Source organism: Electrophorus electricus, chromosome 15 (assembly GCF_041902795.1).
Source record: "Electrophorus electricus isolate QZ-2024a chromosome 15, ASM4190279v1, whole genome shotgun sequence".
In the NCBI taxonomy this organism is placed as follows: Eukaryota; Metazoa; Chordata; class Actinopteri; order Gymnotiformes; family Gymnotidae; genus Electrophorus; species Electrophorus electricus.
The window spans coordinates 10,861,842-10,882,460 of record NC_137511.1 but is presented as its reverse complement, the minus strand read 5'-3'; the positions used below and the strand labels follow the sequence as shown (position 1 = coordinate 10,882,460).

General features: G+C 40.7%; 1 protein-coding gene across 2 annotated transcripts in view; it reads left to right on the top strand.

Moving 5' to 3' along the window:
• The first annotated feature begins 5,810 nt into the window (after positions 1 to 5,810).
• cpxm2 (carboxypeptidase X (M14 family), member 2) overlaps positions 5,811 to 20,619 on the top strand; it is a 43,641-nt gene continuing 28,832 nt past the window's right edge. Inside the window, exons 1-2 of one of the 2 annotated variants that reach the window (XM_081697584.1) lie at positions 5,811 to 6,498; positions 12,933 to 13,013. In XM_081697584.1, the coding sequence (XP_081553710.1) occupies positions 6,195 to 6,498; positions 12,933 to 13,013 (385 nt within the window). In that variant the 5' untranslated portion in view covers positions 5,811 to 6,194. The remainder of the gene's footprint in view (positions 6,499 to 12,932; positions 13,014 to 20,619) is intronic. The other variant, XM_027016780.3, reaches the window with a different exon arrangement.

Here is a 20,619-nt window from a genome sequence, read left to right as displayed (position 1 = left end):
AAAAATTATGCACCATGCATCACTCCTGGTATAAGATTAGGCATGATGCAATCTACTAAGGCTGGCTATGACTGGAGGAATTCCCATGGTAACTCTCCAGGGCCTCAAGCCTTCAGCATTGCTTTTGAGTATTTTAGTTTAAAACCAGGTATTGGACTTGGCTGCCATGCACAATATTTGACTTCTTTCTAGTTTTGCTATGCATGTCTCCTCAGAAGATTTTTGACGCCACAATGTGTTGTAACGTGACATTAATTTGATAGTTTCTGTGAGCTCAGTCAAAACATCAGGAAATCAGGAGTTGATCCTCCATTTTCAGCATACTGTATTCATTCTTGTACTGCAGAGCTTGCCTATAATGGCAGCCCAAAAATGTTTGTCTATTGTGGTGACTACATAATATGAATATTTCTCAAAATGTGTTACATTTCTTGAAATGTATCTTGTTTTTATCAGTATACTGTATGAGTTTTCAATATGGCCTTTGAAGAAGCTTGAATAATGACTTGGATTTTAAAAACAACACTAATGTGATTGTGTATAGAGTGATTTTAGAGTATATTAAGAACAAATACAGATTATAATAAAATCTTCCAGGAACAGTGAGACAGCACACTTTGTATGCTTCTACGTGGTGTTTAGAACTTGGTGAAAGATTTGGAATGTCAAAGAAAAAGTATGTTGTGCAACCATGCTGCCATCTAAAGGCTGCAGCATCAGTGGAGAGTGTAGCAGCAGTACATGTTTCCACTGGGCTATTCTCTGTAGTGGTCTGCTCTAATACTCAAAAAGGCACCTGTGTGTGTGGCTGCATCAGTCATGGTTTGTGTTTTGCACTCCAGACTCCAGAGACAGGTGAAATAGTCCAAAAGTCCAGAAAACAAACAAAAAACACAAATGTGTTATGCCTTTTAAAAAAGAAGATGCAAGACTTGAGTACTTTACATACTTTTTTCCCCCTCTCTCTCTTCCATTCAAGTTCACGGTGACATCTGGTCTACAGAAAAGGGAGTGGTGCAACTGGCCGCCTGGTGACAATTTTATTGGAATCTCTGGAAGGTTCAGAATAAGCCAACGAGAAGAGTAAATGTGTTAGAAGTAAATTCCTCTCTACTGGTGAAATGCAGCACTGGAAAGGTCACAGTGATGGCAGCAAGCTGGTGACTTTTATTCTTCCTTTCTTTGCTGTGCTGATGTTCCATGCATTCAAACATGAGGAACCTAATTTGCTTAATCACGTCAAGCAGAGGTGTCAGCCCCATGCCACCCTGGTGATGTGGCATGACAGCTTCGATGGCTGTGAAAGGTCAGGCAGGTGGTATGAAGGTCTATGTCAGAATGGATTGCCATGGCAGCTACAAGTACACTTCGTTTCTGATATGATGGAAAATCAAGACTATTGACAAGACTCAGGCACTGTGTTCTTGAACATGTTGGGTGACTCTCATCTGGCACCTTCTCATTCTGAAGAATTGTCCAGATGGTGTTTGCACAATGTAGCAATGTGGTAAGGGGGTGGTTACATCCTTGCCTTGTCTGGATGTGCAACCTCAGTCGGTGGTGTGGTCTTCACATTGTAGTATTGCTTAGTTTTGCTGTGCAGTGTGCGGTTGTAATGCTGCAATAGATCATGGCCTCAGGTAATATCCCATTAAGATCTCTGCTGGAGAAATATCTAAACTTGTCACTGGTGTGTTTCTCAATGACACAGGAGTAAAGTATGGGCCTATCCCTGTTTCAAGTTACCTCTTAAGAGCCTGATTCTAGTCTTTATGGTTTGTTCAGCAAGGACTGTGGATAATATGAGCTGGTAGGTGTGAGTTTAATTTTCTTTAAGCAGCACACGATGGCTCCAAGCACAGATTTGATTTTCTGAGTAAGGGTGATTTGTTTTATCAAGGATCTCTGAATATTTTGTAAGGTACTTTACCAGTAGACAGCAGGAATGTCCATGTATGGATATTCTGTAACACTGTGACCTAAGAGATTCCTTTTGGTTTTGTGGTTGGAACTGCTGACATGTCACACTCTTTTCCTCTATCTGCTCTATGACACATGCCATTCCTGACTAGCATAAGACTTTTTAGTCCTGGCCCTTCATACATTGGCCCACCTATTGAATCAGTTGTATGTTCTCCAGAATGAGTCTTTGATGGATAATTATCCTGTCTCCCATTATGAATATGCCTCCTGGCACTAACAGTATGACGTATTGGTCTGTATTGGTGTATGTTGCTGTCAAGGTATTGTCTGGGCTTACATTTTCTGATGTACCCAGTAGCCTCTAAACATGTTTGAGCTTAGAGCATCTGTTGCTCAGTGTTTTTGGACCAGCACGTACACTATTTTCTCTTCAGACAAATTATGGGTGACATCATTGGCCTGCTCCTTCACTGTTGTCTGGGACAGTGACAGTTCATGTGTCTGCCAGGTGTGTATGCAATTGTCAAGCCATAGCACTACAGCTGAAGGATGCATCTACTTTCTTGAGGAGGCTTATCACACTCATAGAGTTTGAAAACAGGAGTGTGAGTGAGTATGGTCTTCAGACTTTCCAAGGTGGCACTGTGCTAATGGTTCTGAGATGCTGGGTGAAGTTGTTATGTTCACTTTTTTGAGAATGTAATGAGCTAAATATCTTGTCATGCCAACAGTATACATAGCCCTTCTTATCATCAAGTGGTGGCATGTCTTCACGGTCCATTCCTTCAAGAGATTAAAAGACAAAACACAAGCACAAAGACAAAACACAAAGACAAAACACAACACTTCAGCTAACAAGATTTAGCAAAAAGTTGAATGAGGGATAACTAAAACCAGGTGAAGACAGTAAACTTTGGAGAGAACAGATCATGAGATGGATCAGAGACAGAAATAAAACTAAAACAACAGTCATGGACGCGATGGGAACAGTGATGCCAGAGAGGAACAACTGTGATAAGTGTTGAAAATGGATTTACCTCCCGGCTTGAAGCATGCAAGGATTCAAGCACACACCTAGGGATTCAGTTCACTTTTCTGTGATGACCAGACTGTTTACCCACTCTATTGGAACACTGACAGCTATGGCTTCACTTTTAGCTAATTCTTCTAAATTGGCCATGAGTGAGTGAGACCCAGCGCAGTGAAGACTGATTGAAACATCTCAACCTGCTCCTGTGATGGTCGGAGGTTTAAGCAGGATGTGGAGATGAGACACATTGAAACAGACATTTATTGACACACCTAACAACAATACGTAGCACTCAGGCTATATTTTCAAACACCAACAACATCCACAATAAGACAATAGACTTTTATACACGTGCGACAATGACACACAACAAGGATAAGGTGTGAAACACGAGAGGGCGAGGCAATACAGACAAACACACACACACACACACACACACAGAGATGATTGAGTGGGGCAGGGGCCATACCATGACAGAGCCCCCCCCAGCCCTAACGGGCTTTGGCCCCGAGACCAACACCAAACGGCAAGAGGACCGGACAACCTGCCTCGGGCCAGCATGAGCAGGACAGTGGGGGGAAGGACAGGGACCAGAATGATGACAGACACAGTGACGTACACACTAACAGGGATGGGCATAGACACAAAGGGGAGCAAAATAATTGGTACATTCAATGTAATCGGGACAGACATGGTGATGGGGACAGGCACATGAACAACAAACAAAGGATTGGCTAACAGTCTGGAAAAGGGGGAAGGAACCCCAGCCAGTCCCCCAGTCATCGGCTAGGTCAGAGACCAACTAGCCTGGGGGGTTGTCCTTCTCCTTATTGGCAAAATAAATGGCAAGTGTATATTGTACCCCTCTAGTGCTTCCTCAGTGTAGCAAGATGGTTATTTTTTACTTTGACATCTTCCTCTTCTGCTCCTGTGGCTATCATATACAACTGAAAATTTCCCTCCCACCTCTGCCAATTTTATTTAAGCTGGAAGTAAGTATCAACAGTTAAGGTGGCTTCATTGTGTTTCAGCTCAACTGATATGAGAGGACACTGGTTGTGTTGCAGCATGTCTTGTCTAGTGGGAGTCAGAACCTTTTCCTTTGTCTTTGTCAAAACCTATTCTGACACTATGTTGTGAACATTTGTCATAAAATGCTTGGATGTATTGAATTAAGATTGCTCCTCCAAATTTTAATTGACCTGGCCATACCCATAACTGCACAATAATGAACAGTTTCTCATAGAAAAATTCAGTTTATAAATCAATCAAATCCAGGACTTCTCAAATATGCTACTCATCAGTACTTATATTTTTTTCTGTAATTATGCCAGATTGAATCTATCATTTGAATTAATAATATCAGCAGAAATACAGTTCTAATACAATTCCTCCAGCATTCACCGTTTGTTCCTCTTTCTTGTCTCCTCTCTCCTGACTTTTGCTCACTCTGATTTGTCCTTGTCCATTTCTGTAGGTGGTTGTCCATCTTTGAACTCTGCCTGGATGTGGGTGGAAAATCAATTTCTTCCTAACTCACAAGTGTGTATATGCATGTGTGAATATGTGTGTATTACATGCTCTGCTCATACACTAAGACTGAGCTGGTACTCTGCCCACACATTCTTAGAATGAGACGCAGTAAAGCACAATCTCAATTGTTCAATACGAGTATGGAACATGCTGTTCTGGCTAGAATCAGACGCACTCTTTGGCTGTGTGAACAGCATCTCCCTCTCTCTTGCTATCTCTTTTTCTCTATCTGTCTCCTTGTCTCTCTCTCTCTCTCTCTCTCTCTCTCTCTCTCTCTCTCTTGCTCTCGCTTTCTCTCTCTCATTTGCTGTGCATCGTAAATGGCAGCAGTGGGAAGATTGGAAGACTGAACCTTGGTTTCTCTGGTGGATCTTTTTTCCCTCTTCTTTGCACCATAATTAAACTTATTTGTCTCCATGGAATGGCCCCAGGGACATCAGGCAACACCAGCAACAAGGTGAAGTCAGGAAAGCCCTATGGATTTAATCTGAAGTTACTGTAAACTGGGGTTGTTGAGATTGTTTGTGGTGTGTGTGTGTGTGTGTGTGTGTGTGTGTGTGTGTGTGTGTGTGTGTGTGTGTGTGTGTGTGTGTGTCTGTCTGTATGCGTAACATAGGAATTGGAGTCCCCAGTAGTTGCTTAGGTGATGAGTTCTGAAACTGGGCTAAAGTGGGTGTAAGCATGCCTGGGCATAACACAACATAAAAAGACACACACACACACACACACACACACACACACACACACACACACACACACACACACCCCACCACCACCACCACTTCCAACAACAACAACTTGGTACTCTTCTAATGTGTAAATTGTGTCCTTTTCTAGGCTGGTCTGGGCATGGGAACAGCCCTAGTCCGATCCTCTAGCCGAGAATGTGTTCAGGGAAACACAGGTGCAGCCATGCTCAGTGTGCTTTGGCAGACCTGAGATCAGCATGGAACACACAGGACTTCCAACAGCAAATATTTGCCAACAAAGTGAACTATGGTTCTGCTTGCAGAATATTTACTAGAATTTAGTTTGTGATACTCTAATAAATACAAAGATTTTTACACCATTAAACAGTTTTTAAAGTTTTATGTGGAGGACCTATTTATAAATGTAAATGTATGAATGCAAAGGACTATGAGAAGAATTATTCACAGGACATGAATGAGAGTAACTTAGAGAATTACTGAAGGATGCAAAGCTGAATGGAAATCAGGTTAGGGGAAGAGCATATGTCTCCATATGTCTCCCCTTTTCCCCATCCTTCATTTTGGTGTCTTCTCTGAGGAGTGAAAAGGGTAAATACTTTCAACTTTTTCCAAGAAAAAAACCCACCTACCAGCATCTAAAAAAGAGAGGGCTTCACTCAATCTGTCTGTTCTTTCATCCATGAACTCTCTTCTCTCACTCACATTCCCCCTTCCCTCCTTCTGTTGAGAAAGACAAAGAGTGAGAGAGAGAGAGAGAGAGAGAGAGAGAGAGAGAGAGAGAGAGAGAGAGAGAGAGAGAGTTCTCAAGCTGGAGTTTGCAGGGACCTCTTGGCATTTTAACCTTCATTAAGGATCTTGAGTCTGCCAAAAACTTTCTTTCCAGCTCTGGGATTTTACAGAGAGGAACAGAGAAATAAAGCAGAGGAACGGAGAAAGAAGAGCTCAGCTGCAGATGGGACTTTTCGCCACAGCTGCATTGCTCCCCGGGCCGTTCTTTGATGATGTTGTTTCTAGCAACCATAGGACACTGCCCTGCTCTTCTAGCTCTCGCACTGCTTGGCCTTTTGGGATTGCTGCCAGAGGTATGCTCAGGATACCTATCTGAGGATGAGGATTACTACATGCAGGAATTACTGAGCAGGGAACATTATTATCATATTCCTGCCCAAGAGGAAAGCCCTGTGGAAGGAGACGAGATCCGGGCAGATGACCTTCTCATTCCAGCTGCCCGTAAGAAGCCCAAAGTCAAGTCTACGTCTGGCAAACCAACCGTCAAGCAAACCGGAACCAAAGAAAACTCAGGTAACCTTCAACCTTCAGCATTTGAACAGAATAAACAGCCACAATGTTTCATGTGCACTGCAAAATAAACCTGTTTTGCAAGTTCTTGACAAGTTTTTAAAGATTTTTATAGTTTTAAGGGTTTTAAGTGTGCCTTGTAGGCAAAGCTGTAGAGCCTTAGCACTCTTTACATTTTTTTCTGTGAATTTAATCAGAATTCTAAGTTAGCTGTTCATTAAATTGTGACAAAATGGGGGTTAAAAGTAGAGCATTTGAAAAAACTAAAACAAGACCTCAGAGAAACCACTCAGAATTTATCACAAATGTACATAAATAACAGTTAAACCAGGACAGTACTAGCAGACATGAAATCATTCAGGTATCAGCAGGTATGAAATTATGTTAAGTGAAGGAGCTTGTTTTTATTTCATCTGTTGAAGTCTTTCAGACACCAGACCAAACCAAAGCCCCTCTACTGAATAAACAGATATAGTCCACCTCTTTCACAGTAAATAAAGCGTTGAATCTTACACCGACCAAAAGCTGTGAGCCAACACTCTTGGAGTTTGGACACTATTTCTCTCCCTTTAAAATTTTGAGAGTGGAACCACTCAGGTTTCTTCTCAGAGAAGAAAAATATTCATTGAACTGATTGAACTGTTTTGCTAGCACAGAAGTGCAAGATGTCTCGAGTATATTTTTTAGCTGTCAATATTTATAGGATTTATATTTATAGGATTTATAGGATTTATAGAACATACAAATAAAAAAACTTAAATAGTTTAGCTATATTTAAATTGAAACAACAACTACTGTGTGCTAAATTAAATTTTAAAAGACACAGATCAATCAGAATATTGCACAAAATTGCATTATAAATTGGAATTCTATGTTGGAAACATAAATGACTGGCCATCATCTGTCATTTTCTAAAATAAAACACCTACTAAAGTATACCTACTAAAGCATTTCAGAGAAGGCACTTTTCTGTTAATAAAATTCAGTGATTTGCATCTTACAAATTATAGTTTGTAGTTTTTTTTAATATAGTTATACTTACAATTATAGTTTAAAGAACATTTCAGTTTATTATAACATTTTAAGTGCCACATTTTAAGATTAGAATTGCTGTGATGCCCTTAGTTCCTTACCTTGCTCTCAGCTGTAGTGACAATAGTAATGCACTGGGAACACCACTTTACAGCACCAACAATTGCTGCACACTAACAAAAGCCCAAATGGTCTATTACTAACTATTACATAAACTGAAATGTAATTATTTTATTTTTGTAATAACCTACACAATTGTAGCAGTAATTGCTTCACTGTTTTATGTGATCCACTTTGTTAATACTTAAAGTGCATATATTATTCAAAGGTTAATAGTCCAATTGCTGGTTTAGGATTCTTTTTTGCCTGCCATATCCTGAGCTGGTCCTAGTTCAACACACTTACACACTTGATTTATATGAGCAGAGGTTTGCATTTATGAAACAGCTCAGAGAATGAGAGGATCTACGGTGGAGTTTTTCTCTATTTATCCAACTCTGTAGCCTTGCAGACTGACCTAAGAACAGTCATGGTAAACTAATGTTTTGTGAATACTGTCCTGGAATTGCGATGCTATTTACACATCCTACTAGCATTTACTACTATGCCGCAAATCTTTCTCTGTGAAGTCTGCAGCCCAACGGTAGCCTAATGGTTTGTACAGCATGGAGTAGGGAGTATATCAAACATAGCTGTGCTGTGACAGATCTGCTATGTGTGCATTTGAAAGTGGGACAGCGTGTGGGAATTGAAAGCAGATGTAGTGATGTGACTCACTCTTCCAGGCATAGTCACGCACATGCATGGATGGAAGAGCTGCTTGCCTGCAACAGGTGCTAAATCTGAGTTTTGAACAATGCATACTTTTCATACAGACTACACTTTTCTGGTTGGTTTTGCTTTTCTTGCTGATTGTAAGGTCCCTTACCAAGGGAAGAAGTTCTTTTCACTTTGTTGTCAAAAAGTAATTTGACCACTTCTAGTCCTAGATAAGCTAATTGCTGGGAATGCTTCATTCTACCAAAGTCTTTAAGAACCACACAGGCCTAAAATGACTTTTGAATGGCATATCCTGTACAAAGTTTTTATCTGAGGTTTGATAGATATAAATAACAGATGCATCTTTAGTTGAGAGGGTAGGATTTGTAGGCATGAGAGTCTACTAAATTATCCATCCTAAGTGAAATACATTATTAAAATCTAATAAACTGATGATTGATGGCTTTCATCTCATCTCAGAAAATGAAATCTTATTCACCATTTGGAAGGAAAAATGTATCTTAGTAGAGGAACAATTTTCAAATTGTTTATTATATGGATAGCCTCCTCATCTGTGGTTCCTAATACAATTTGTAGCTATTATAGATTGTCCTTAAAACATGTTGGATTTAAACTTCCTTATATAGACTTATCATTTACTTCCTAACATAATTTCTACAATGTCTAATTAAAACAAGCATCTGATCATACTGAATAGACCCAATTTATTATATGTAGGGGTTTCATAAGTGGATTTGTAGGTTCAGAATTAGAACAAATGGTTGCATTTATATGCCTGATTAGCAGACGATTCCAGCAACCATCCCTGCATAATCTGCATATCTGATGCTGAATTACTGCTTATCCTGAGCACCCTCTCCCAAGCACTGGCAATGAGTGGCCTCCATCTGTTCCCATTCAGATGTAATCATTCATACCGTGGTTTGCTCTACTTTGTATTTAAGGCCCCAACACCCGATTTCACCAGGGCTCCAGTGATCTCACAGCACTTCACATCTTACAGACTATAGGTTTGAGGTTAAGTGGAATTTCTTGTACTGGATTAGCAATGACCCAAATTGGTAACACGTTTTGTTTTTCTTCAATATTTGCATGTTATGCTATTTGGTCTACATTTAAACCCAATTTTCCAAAATATCAAGAAGAAAAAGACCAGACATGCATCAGTTGTCAGAGTAAAAAAAGGATAAGATTCTCTGAAATTAGCCAAGGTTTTAATTTACGAATTCCATTCATTCATGTCAACATGCTACTGAAACTCAGATGGCATCATGGCTTGACAGTGGCTGTCACCGTGATGCAGTTGTGTTTGGGCATGAAAGCACTACAGGTGCTTGTGTCATAGTGTCATAGTATCATCCAGCAAAGTTTCAGGAAGGTACTGGCAGTGCTATTGGTCCTGCAGCTTCTCCTGGAGAGATGAAGGCTTCAAGGAGAGTGGATCAGCATGTTGACCACAGAGCTGAGCAAAGTTTGTGAAGGCTGCACTTGAGGAATTAGCATTGGAACACTTTCCCAATGTGTTGTTGCCGGAAGAGCTGAGACAATGTGCAATTCACTATATCAGCCAACTTCCAAGTATCTATCACCAAAGCTTCAGAACAACTAGTATGCTGGCAATACAAAAAATTTGGCACTGCGCTAATCAATACCATGAATCCATGCCTGCAGAAAACAGGAGCTAAGACCCTTAGCATCCATTCTACAGCTAGGAAGATTGGCTACTGTTGTGGATTTGGGTCAAGTGTAGCATACATGGGAAACAGCACACTCCCCTCACTGATGCAGGCTCGTCAGTGTAGCTGCTGCAGCCATGTGTGCTCCCTTGCACTGTGAGCAGAATACCAGATGGCTGGAAGGTGATGACCATTCAATTCAAGTTAGTCACTGGCAGCAGTGTCGACATGAGAGAGAAGAAGTTGTGCTGGGAGTCTTAATCAAGTGCACAAGTTTTGGCTTACATGTATACAGGATGCATGTGTTCAGTTTGGAATTCCTCAAGGTGGCTGGGGCCATACTTGACCTCAAGGTGCTGGGTTTAAATAAGAGGCATGTGAAGCTGTCCATGGCAGAGAGTTGTGGTGGAGGCAGAGTTGGGGCATCTTGGCAGTCAATGTGAGGAAAACTAACTCTGGATGAGCTGAACATGCATTGTCAGAGTTGGTTGGTGGAACTCCAGATATGGGTGCACTCTCTGGTTGGAGGCACCACGTTTTTTTTGTGGGTGATGCTGCCAGGCTGGAAGAGCTGAACACACATCAACATTACTGGTTGTCAAAAAGTGAAATAGATGGCAACTGTGAGAATCATCGTGCCATCAAACAGCCCCTGGGTGGCACCAGTGATTCTGCTGAAGAAAAATTATGGCAACTGGTGTTTCATACCCACTCCCACACATTGACAGTGCTTTAAAGCAGCTCGCTGGCTCAGTGTGATTTAGTTAACTGGATCTGCAGAGCAGTTATTGGCATTCGTGCTGCATTCAAAGAAGTTCAACCTCCTTCATGAATGTGTAAGCTACCTTTGTCACATCATGAGCAGAGCCAAAGTGTGAATGCTGCAAGACACTGATGATATTCAGTGCTTCCTGATGTTGGCTTCTTAATACCATCACTGGCGCACAGGTATAGACCAGGGCTTAGCAGCTTGTAGCCTACTACAGTCAGTGTTTGAGCAAGTCAGAGCGAAACTACTGTGTGACAAGAAGAGAGCTGTTTGCTGTGACGGTGGGCCTTTGTCATTTCTACCCTTACCTCTATGGTGTACCCTTCTTTCTCACTGATCTTGCTTTGCTGACATGGCTTATGCAGTTCAAATAGCTCAAGAGCCAGGTATAATGGTTCATCATTGGATGCACAATAATACCAAAGCCATGTCTTGCTACCAGTGTGCCACCAAAGAAAGTCAGTATTGTGCATACATTGAGCAGAGAGCAACAGCAGTTGAGAGGAGTGCTGATACCACTGCTGTTGCTCCCAGTGACTCAGGGTTTGATTCTTTGAGCCATGAAGAATTCTGCCTTGCCCAACGGGAGGATGTGGAGCTCTCTTGGGCACCCAGATGGCTCCAGCCTGGACTAAAACTGAGCTGGATGATCACTATGCCACATGGGCTGGCCGGGACAGTGTCCAGTTACACAGTGGGCTGCAGGAAGGAGCAGGTCCTTGGGCTGCCAGTTTAAACTACTGGAGGTTCTCCATAGTGACTTCAATTTGGTGGGCATGGCTGAGGTCTGCAACCAGCTGGGCATTTGGAAGACCCAGACTCCACCCTCAGATTGATGCCCCTCCACTCTCAGAGTGATGGCCTTCTGGAGCGCTTCAAATGGACACTCACCATTCCATCACTAGCCTTTGTCACCTCCCAGCACCACTGACTGGGACCACCACCTGCCCTTGGTCCTGCTGGCATCCCAGTCTGCCATGCAGGAGGCTGCTGATTTCACTTCAGCTCTTCTCATTTTTGGCCATGAGATCATGGCATGGACTTTGCCTTTGCCTACCTGATTAGGACTGGAGGAGGACATCATGCCTGGGGCATGGTATACCAAGGAACTCTGCTACTGCCTCCCCAGTGTGCACCGGCTCTCCAGGGACAACCAGGGCTATACCATTACCAATCAGATGCGGGCATGCAATTTGCTGCTGGGGCAGTTGCTCTGACCCGGCTTTCGGGTCTGCCTCTTCAACCTACACCTCTGGAAGGGACTCTGCCCCAAGCTCCAGTTGCTGTGGGAGGATGTCTGTGTGGTCGTGGAGTGCCTAGGAGATTTTGTTTACTGGGTCTGGCTGGAGCATTGGTCTGTCATGATCAACAGACTGATTCACCCCGTACTGGTCCTTTGGAAAGGATATATTTCTGGGCTGTGATGAGTGGACACTGAACATCACTGCAGCAAGCCAGGATGGCAGGCAGACTGGAGTAGTAGCTACCACGAGACTGCAGCACGAACAATGCACACCTGTGTGCCTAATGAACTTTGTGTGGATTTCTGGGGTCCGCATACTGGGGTCGGCATACTGGGGTCAGGGGGGCTGCTGAGGGGACAGCCACCAACAGATAGAGAAAGAGAAAGAGAGAGCATGGTAGGGACTCATAGGGTACCATGTGCTTCCCTGGAATCTTTAGTTTAACTTTCAGTTCACAGTTTATTGTTTTAATAATTTATTCTGTGCATGTATTTGGTTTAATGTTCCTTTTGTACCTTTTTTCTTAAGAGTTAGCATTTTAGAAAAGTGCAAGTTTTAAAACCTCTTCATGTTAGTCTGTCCTTTTAGTTAGCCCCCGCCTGTTTTCCCCATTTGTCCTATTGGACTGTTTGCACTTGTGTAGCATGTTGTCTGTTGCACTGTTGTTTTGTGTTGCACCATGGTCCTGGAGGAACATTGTCTCATTTTTGTTGTGTACTTGTATATAGCTGAAATGACAATAAAACCTCTTTGAACTTTGAAGTTGAACTTTGAACTTTCTACTGCTGTGATGCCTGTTTAAACAATGTTCCATTTGAGTCCGCAGCGGCATTCTCTGAGTCTACTCACCAAAGCTACAATATGATAATGGGCTCATACTAACAAGCAAATCTGAAGCCCAGTGGCTAAAAACTTTTGTTCTGTTTTTGTTTTCAGTCAGAGCTTCAAAAAAGAAGACAGAGAAGACTTCTAACAGCATAAGCGAAGCAGAACGCCAGTTCCTATCAGAGAGAGTGGGTACGTTTGAATTTAAATTACAGAGGGACATATTATAGATTTGATTTACAGAGAGAGTATGTTTTTTTTAAAAATTTGAATTCCAGTGTAGTTTCAATTGTCTGCGCCTAGAAACACTACTATGGCAGAATTCTTATTAAACCTTTTTTGGGAGTGGGGGGATTTTTCAACCTAATTTATTATCCAATTCCCAGTCAGGTAAGTCTTCCCTATCTCAGGTCAGCTGCCAGTCAGAGAGGGCAAGGGTTGTGACATGCTTTCTCTGAGGTACATGCAGCCAATCACCACATATTTTCAAACTGAAGCTTATGTAACATAATGGGTTGGAGTTACACACACTGAGGATTGCACTATCCACACCTTTTTGATGCATGAGCACACCGATGCCCACGATTGGCCAGTGTTGCTGTAATTGATAGGAGAGTGAGTATGCAACTCCTCCCTACCTGAAAGCTTAACTAGTTTGCTCTCTCTGGTTGTAGAGCCATCAAGGAATCGCAATCTATCAATGATGGAGCAAACATTTTTCTGTTGCCCCATCAGAAGCCCATTCTTCAATTTTTTTAATGGAAGTTTGAAATTAATCAAATCATGAGTCAGTGAGGGAAGCTCTCCTGAATTTACACATTAAAGTCTGTTACATATAAACAAATAGCTATATGCTGACATTTTATTGTTATACTAACTAAAGTGACTTTAGGCAGTATAATAAATTCTGTGAGGAAAAGAGTATGCTAGACTAATGAATAATTAAAAAAATTAAGTGTAATGCCTGATTTAAATTTGAAATACTGATCATCAGTAGCCTTCATCTAATCTTAGTTAAGAAATGAAACTCCTTTATGTTGGAGTCTGGTGTGAAACACACATACACACAAACACACACACATGCAGAAAGCAAATATGTGTAATGCTTGCTTGGAAGCATATTTCCCAGGTAAAAAAGGAGGATATGTATAATGATATGCATGACATTTCTTAGAGAACCTGCTGACTTTCATTCAGCTGAAGCGCCATGTTTGGTTTCCATGGTTATAAAACAGAAGCAAAGTTCCACAGGCTTCAGCCATTTCAGCCATCTGAAATATCACCTCTGAGTATTCTAGACTTCTGTCAGTTTTCTGTGGCTGGAATCATTTTTCTATTCAACATTTAAATTAATTCAAAATCCAAAAATTTAAAAACATCATAGAATCCTAAGAGCAATAGAATGGTCTGAGCATGTGCAGAGACCCAGTTGCTCACAGTAAGGTATATGCAGCTTTATTAGAGAACAGGGGAGTTTCAAAGTCGATATCCAAAGTAAAAGCCAGAGTCAAAAATCCAAAAATCAGTCCACGAAGCAACCAAAACAGACAGGGAACAGGCAAAGAGGGAAATTCAGATAACCAGGGATACACAGTTACAATGACCAATGGCTCAGAAACATAACGAGGATTTCGCAAAAACAAACTGACCACACGGGGCTTATATACAGAGAGTAATGAGGACAAAAAAGACACAGGTGATTACAATAACTGGTAGGTAATAGAAGTAACTAGGGTGTAGAACCAAAATAAAACAAAACAAGAAAGGAAACATGAAGAAACCAAAACCAGGAAGTAAATAAACAGAGGTGTTGCTATGGGAACCTTGATGCCAGGGAGGGGCGAATGTGACAAGCAATCAGTAGACCACCCCATCCCTAAGGGAAAATTGTAATAGTATTTACTATACATGCTGATGTGTATTCATAATTATTTCATATTGTAGAAATAATTGTGATATCAAGTAAAACAAACATGAATTAATTATCTTACATAATCTCCTGCACAAGTCATTTGATTGAGAGTCCGAGAGCAAGCATCTTTTTTTTCTTAGTCAGAAATTACCTTATAAACAGGTGTAAAAATGTATTAAAAAAACCTTTGTTTTCAGCGAGCTCATTAATAAATACCTATCAATGTCTAGTCAATGATAATCTTTATACTATAACATATCTTATAAAACCAAACCCTGCATTACTGAGTTTACTTTGGTGCCTTCCACATACATTTTGATTAGTCAGGATCAGTCTTTTTAAACTTCTGGGAAAGTTAAGGCTTTTGAATTAATGTCTTTTAGTAGAGACAACATTAGACTAAGATGACCATTGTAAGACATAATCCAACACTACAATCCAATTATCCAATACTACAATGAACAAATTTTAAATCCATACAATCAACCCCGATGCACAAAGGTATGATATATTATGATCTAACAAGAGAAGTGTATTAATGGAAAAGTAAAGGATTTATGGGAAAATTGCTACAATTCTTTTGTCCTTGAAGGTTTTAAGATCTAGGCTTTAGGATCAAACTGAGGAGAGAATTTGACTTGAGCTGAATGACAGCATTGTTTCTGGGCCCATTTCTAGAAGCTAAAGAGCATTTCCAAAGGCTGAGCTCCACACTGCTCCAAATGCACATCTGCTTCCAACACACTCTTTTCACAGATGTTCAGAGAGGAATGGTAACTCATCATCCCTAGATTCGCTGGAGGGTCATTGAATAGATTTGTTGTTTTGAAGGTGTAATTGAGTGTCCGTGTAACTGTCTAGAGGACCAAGACTGACATACGGTGTCATAATTCAGGAGGTAGGGCTAGAGATAACATTTCCGAAGTTGCAACTGAGAGGAGGCATTGACAATTTTATGTGTGTCTATGTGTGTATTTGTGTATGTGTGAGAAAGTGACCCTATTTTCCTGTCCCAAGCTTTCTTCTACCACATATTACCAATAAGTAATTGATCCTATTACCTGTTATGTGATAACAGCAGAACCTATTCAACCTTGTCCCATGTAACATCTACATATCACTGATCACTCAATAGAGCTTGTGTGTGTTTGTGGGAGGGGAGATTGTTTGTAAACATGTCAGGGGAAGAGCAGGTGAGGCAAATGGCTTTAACCCTGGTATTTCACTGTACAGTCACACAGTCACTGATTTACTTCATTCTTTAAATCACCAACAGTCTGCAGTTGCCAATAGGTAGGAAGTTATCTGTTTTCTTATTAACTCAGTCAACTGCATATACTTATCTTTCCTTATAAATTTACAAGATTATGTGAAGGATGAATCATGGTGTGTGTGTATAAAAGTGTTTTGGGTACTTCTAAGCCTAGTTCCTAAACTTAATAAAGCAATGAAGCAAAACTGGTCTGAGTATGGCCTATGGCTTTCTACAACTAAGTTTAGTCATGGATCCTTTTCCTGGAGATTCAAAGAGAGAAGTTATTTGTTTTCAGATTGTTGAACTCTGCAGTAGATTGATTTAGCTAGTTTAGTTGTTATAATATTTAGATCAGGTATGTTGTGTTGGCTTTAAATTAATTCTGCAGGAAGGCAGATCTCCATTAGGAGACCTGATGAGCTCGATCATCAGTGATGATCTTTGTTGTTATTTATGTATATGCAAGCAAAATATTTAGCATTTATTGAGATATATGCAGCAGGTTTGTGTGAGATTGTTTCACTACATTATGTTTTCATGACACTTTTCCCCTGAACCTGGGTGTGTATATATTTAAGTGTGTGTGTGTGTGTGTGTGTGTGTGTGTGTCTGTGTGTGTGTGTGTGTGCATGTGTGCATCTGTGTGTGTGTGTGAGTCTAAGAGTGAGTCTCTTAGACAAAACTCTTGCTGAATTTCTTGAGCGCTTTTTCCAAAACTTCATGCGTGATTTGATGTCAGGTTCTTCAGTTTGTTTTTCTGATTAACCTCTGGGGCTCTTCTCGGAGTGCTCAGGCAATTTCATGCCGATAAGAGGTGATGTCTCACTCTCTGAAAACAGCATGCACACCTGCAGCTTTTCCCACATGGACCCATGGAGGGAGCCAAGCGTGAAGCTCCCAGATCGACGGCAGCTGAACACCAAATAATGTGCTGCTTTTGCTTTCTCCCGCTGCATTAACTTTTTGCAGTCCCTGCTTGCTTCATGTGCATTTCCCACTGTTCTCCTGTGGATCTGATGAATGAAGCATTCCCACTGAAGAAACAACGGTGGATGGTGGATTGGCCAGGAGAAGAGGAGCTGTAATCTGCCGGGCTGTGGCTCAGGAACTTCAGCCTTGAATGACTCTCCCACAGGAGCTTTTGTTTTTTATAAATAAATCCCTCTGTGGAGCACCGGTGTCCTACAGGGAGTCTGGGATGTGTGCAATGTGTGTTCTGTATTGCTGAGAAAGCTGAGTTTTCCATTGTAATAGATTGAGTTCATAAACTTCAAATACAAACCATTAAGGACACCTGGGTCATATCCCATCACTCAATGGAATGGAATAAGAAATTACCTAAATTTGGCAGACACAAATAGCATTTATTTAATAGTGACCTACTTCCTGTGTTATGAGTCGACCGACTGCACAATTGTGTTTAATTTAATTAAATTTCTAATTATTACATTGTCAGTAGGTTTCATTTAGACCTGATTTTGCTGCCATAATCAACTGCTCAAATAAATTGGGAGATCAAATTTAATAGGGAAATTGCTACAATTGCTCTCTTTGGCACAGAGCCCTATAAACTGTATGTGCCCGAAGCCACATGGTAAAGGGACTCTCTGCTCTCTGTAAAGATATGACCATTTGGAGAAGGGTGAGTAGTATTAAACTCTACACCTCTCTGGGTTGGAGGAATTTTCATTTCTGCATTGATATTCTGTGTTCTGGCAAGGTCATAGTTATATAACAGGGCTGTGGTTAAGGTACTTGACTTGCAATCAGAAGGGTGCTGGTTCAAGCCCCCCCCCATTGCCAAGTTGCTGCTGTTGGGCACCTGAGCAAGGCCTGTAACCCTCAATTGCTCAAGTTGTACTCAATTGTAAGTTCCTTTGGATAAATGTGTCAGGTAAATATAATGGGGACCATGTAGTAAACATGCTGAGTGTTAACCCACATATGGGCAACTGCATGTATGCTTATTTTGAATCCCTTTGAATGGCCCGAGCTAACAGTATGAGAGAGCTGTTAAATAACAGCATGTGCAGCTGCTGTCTCAGCACTTCATCTCCATCTACTTTTTCTGTCTGGAAACAGACAGAACAGGTTTGGAAACAGACAGCTCCATCATTGTAATGTTTTGTGACCAGACAGACTCTTGTGGAGTGTAGGAAACTGTTTAATTACAAAAGGGTCAGAAGAGCAGTCTATAACACTACACAGGAAAACATGAACCTAAGGGAGGTCTGAGCTGTAGTCAAAAAAACAGTCCAAAAGTACCAAAAACCAGAAACAGGTGAACAAAATCCAAACGGCAATCCAAAATCCAAAAACCAGAACATGCAATTGTGACCAAAAAAGGCGATACAAGAAATTGCTAAGAAGGCACTTCTTAGCTGGCAATATTTCACAAAAAACTAAGCTAACCAGAGTGTTTTTATAGGATTATGGAAATGAGCCACAGGGGAATAGAGTTAGAATTCTTGGAGAAGATGATCTGCGGAAGGTGTTCATACTGGCCAATAGAACGTGACAGGTCGCTTGGGTGTTCTGGGAGCTGGTTGGTTTTAATCACTATGAACAGCATCATTTTTATCCAGGCTAGAGTTAACCCTTCTCTTTGTCCCTGCAGCTAACACTGTCTTTTACAGCTTTATATTTTCCCTTCTGGATCTCTGATCTCATGCCTTCTGTGTTTTCTGTCAGTAGTAAAATGCACTCTTGCTGAGTGCTGGGAAAAATCCTTTCACCTCAAACAACCTTCTGGTGGACATCACCGTTTCATATACGCTTGTCTTCTAAAGAACTCACCAACATCTCACACACATAAATGTCAGGCTGTACCTGTAGCTGTCTGGAAGTTTTACTCCAAACTTCTCCACAGCTGCTGTAAATGCTCTTTGGCCCTTCCACATTTTCAGTGAAGGAAAACTATACATCCTCCAGTAATGCCCTAAACATGTTTATTGCAATGAAGGTCAAGGTGTTTCAGGGAATTATGGTGTAACTGAAAGGTTTCCAACCCATGCCTGGGAGCAGTCCAGAATCCTGCCCTGATTGGTCATTTCCCTGCACTTACAAACTAATCTTTAAAATTAACTGATTGGTTAAATCTGGTTCATTTGAGCATGGAATGATTGTGAGGAGTCCAAAATGTGCTACTGGTTCTCCAGGAGCAGGGTGGAGTACCTTGATGGGCACCTTTCCCTACACCACCCAATTTTCTACAGTAGAAGATCACAGTCCACTCCTTGGGAACCCCCAGTAAGACCAGATTTTTGTTTTCACAGCTCCCTACAGAACTTTGCTAGGTAATGAAGAGATTTGCAGATCTTGATTAACTGTTTCATATGTACTGTATAAAGAGCTGAACCAGAACAGAAAGTTGGACTAACTGGAAATCCTTGAGGACTGGATTGAGAACCTAAGCCTGCAGTGTTGTAAATTGGCAGCATAAGTAGGTATTTAAATTTGAGTTCTTTATGTATTTTAAATATTTGCTTTATTTTATGTCATTAGTTTGCAGAAATGAGCCTAAGTGCTTATTACATGTTACTGCTTTTATTTCTGTTTTTATGGGTTTTTTAAAATCTGCATTTACACATACACTGACAGTGAGAATGGTTTATTGATGGTTCACATACCTCATGGGTCGCCTTGACAACAAGCCTGCCATGGCAACACACCATAGGGAAGTAAACTTCATGCCCTTTTCTGTACACATTAGGGCCACTTTTAATACATTGCATAGATTGAACACAGGAGGATTATTTACTACCGGTGTGCCCTGGGCTATGAAAACCTGACATGAAAGTAGATTACCAATAAATTGCCTGACTGGGAATGACTATTGCATTTTATCAGAGGAGTCATCATATTATCAGTGGGCAAAAAATTGAGGATATAATAATAGCTGCATTGAATGCATCTAATAATAACTACATTTACTGCCTTTAGTACATATTTATTATAAGCTTATCATTATTTATTGTATATATATATATATATATATATATATATATATATATATATATATATATATATATATATATATATATATATATAGATGAACAGGGACATAATCACAGCAGGGATACAGATTGTTGCAAAGTGACCAAATGAAAACACTTTATATGTGTTAATCAAACCTCTCCCTATATCTGGTGGCCTATCAAATACATGTTCTATGTGGTTGCTGTGCTTTTAGCACAGCCCTAGCCAGCCAGCACCACATGAATGTAGAAATGTTTCATTTGTCATCTGTAGCTATTGTAAAGTTTGCCCTTTTCATTGTGGAGGTCTCATAAATACCAGTGGTCTTGGGAAAATATCTTTTCAAAAACCATAAACTAAAAAATTAGAGTGGTCAGCATGAGTTTTCAAATCACTGACAAAGTGTTTTACAACTAAGCAGTCTTTTACAACATCCAGACATTTTCCAGCTTCTCTGGCCCCTGAGACACATGAGCTGTTTTCAGAGTGGTGTACAATAAAGTGGATTCTCACTTCTCCCTTCATTGGATTGGATGTTAGCAGTCGGAATAATGAGAAACAATTGACATTTTCACATTATGTCTATTTAAATTCACAGATAGTGATGAACCTTAGTAGGTGATGAATGACATGATGAATGTTTATTAAAATTA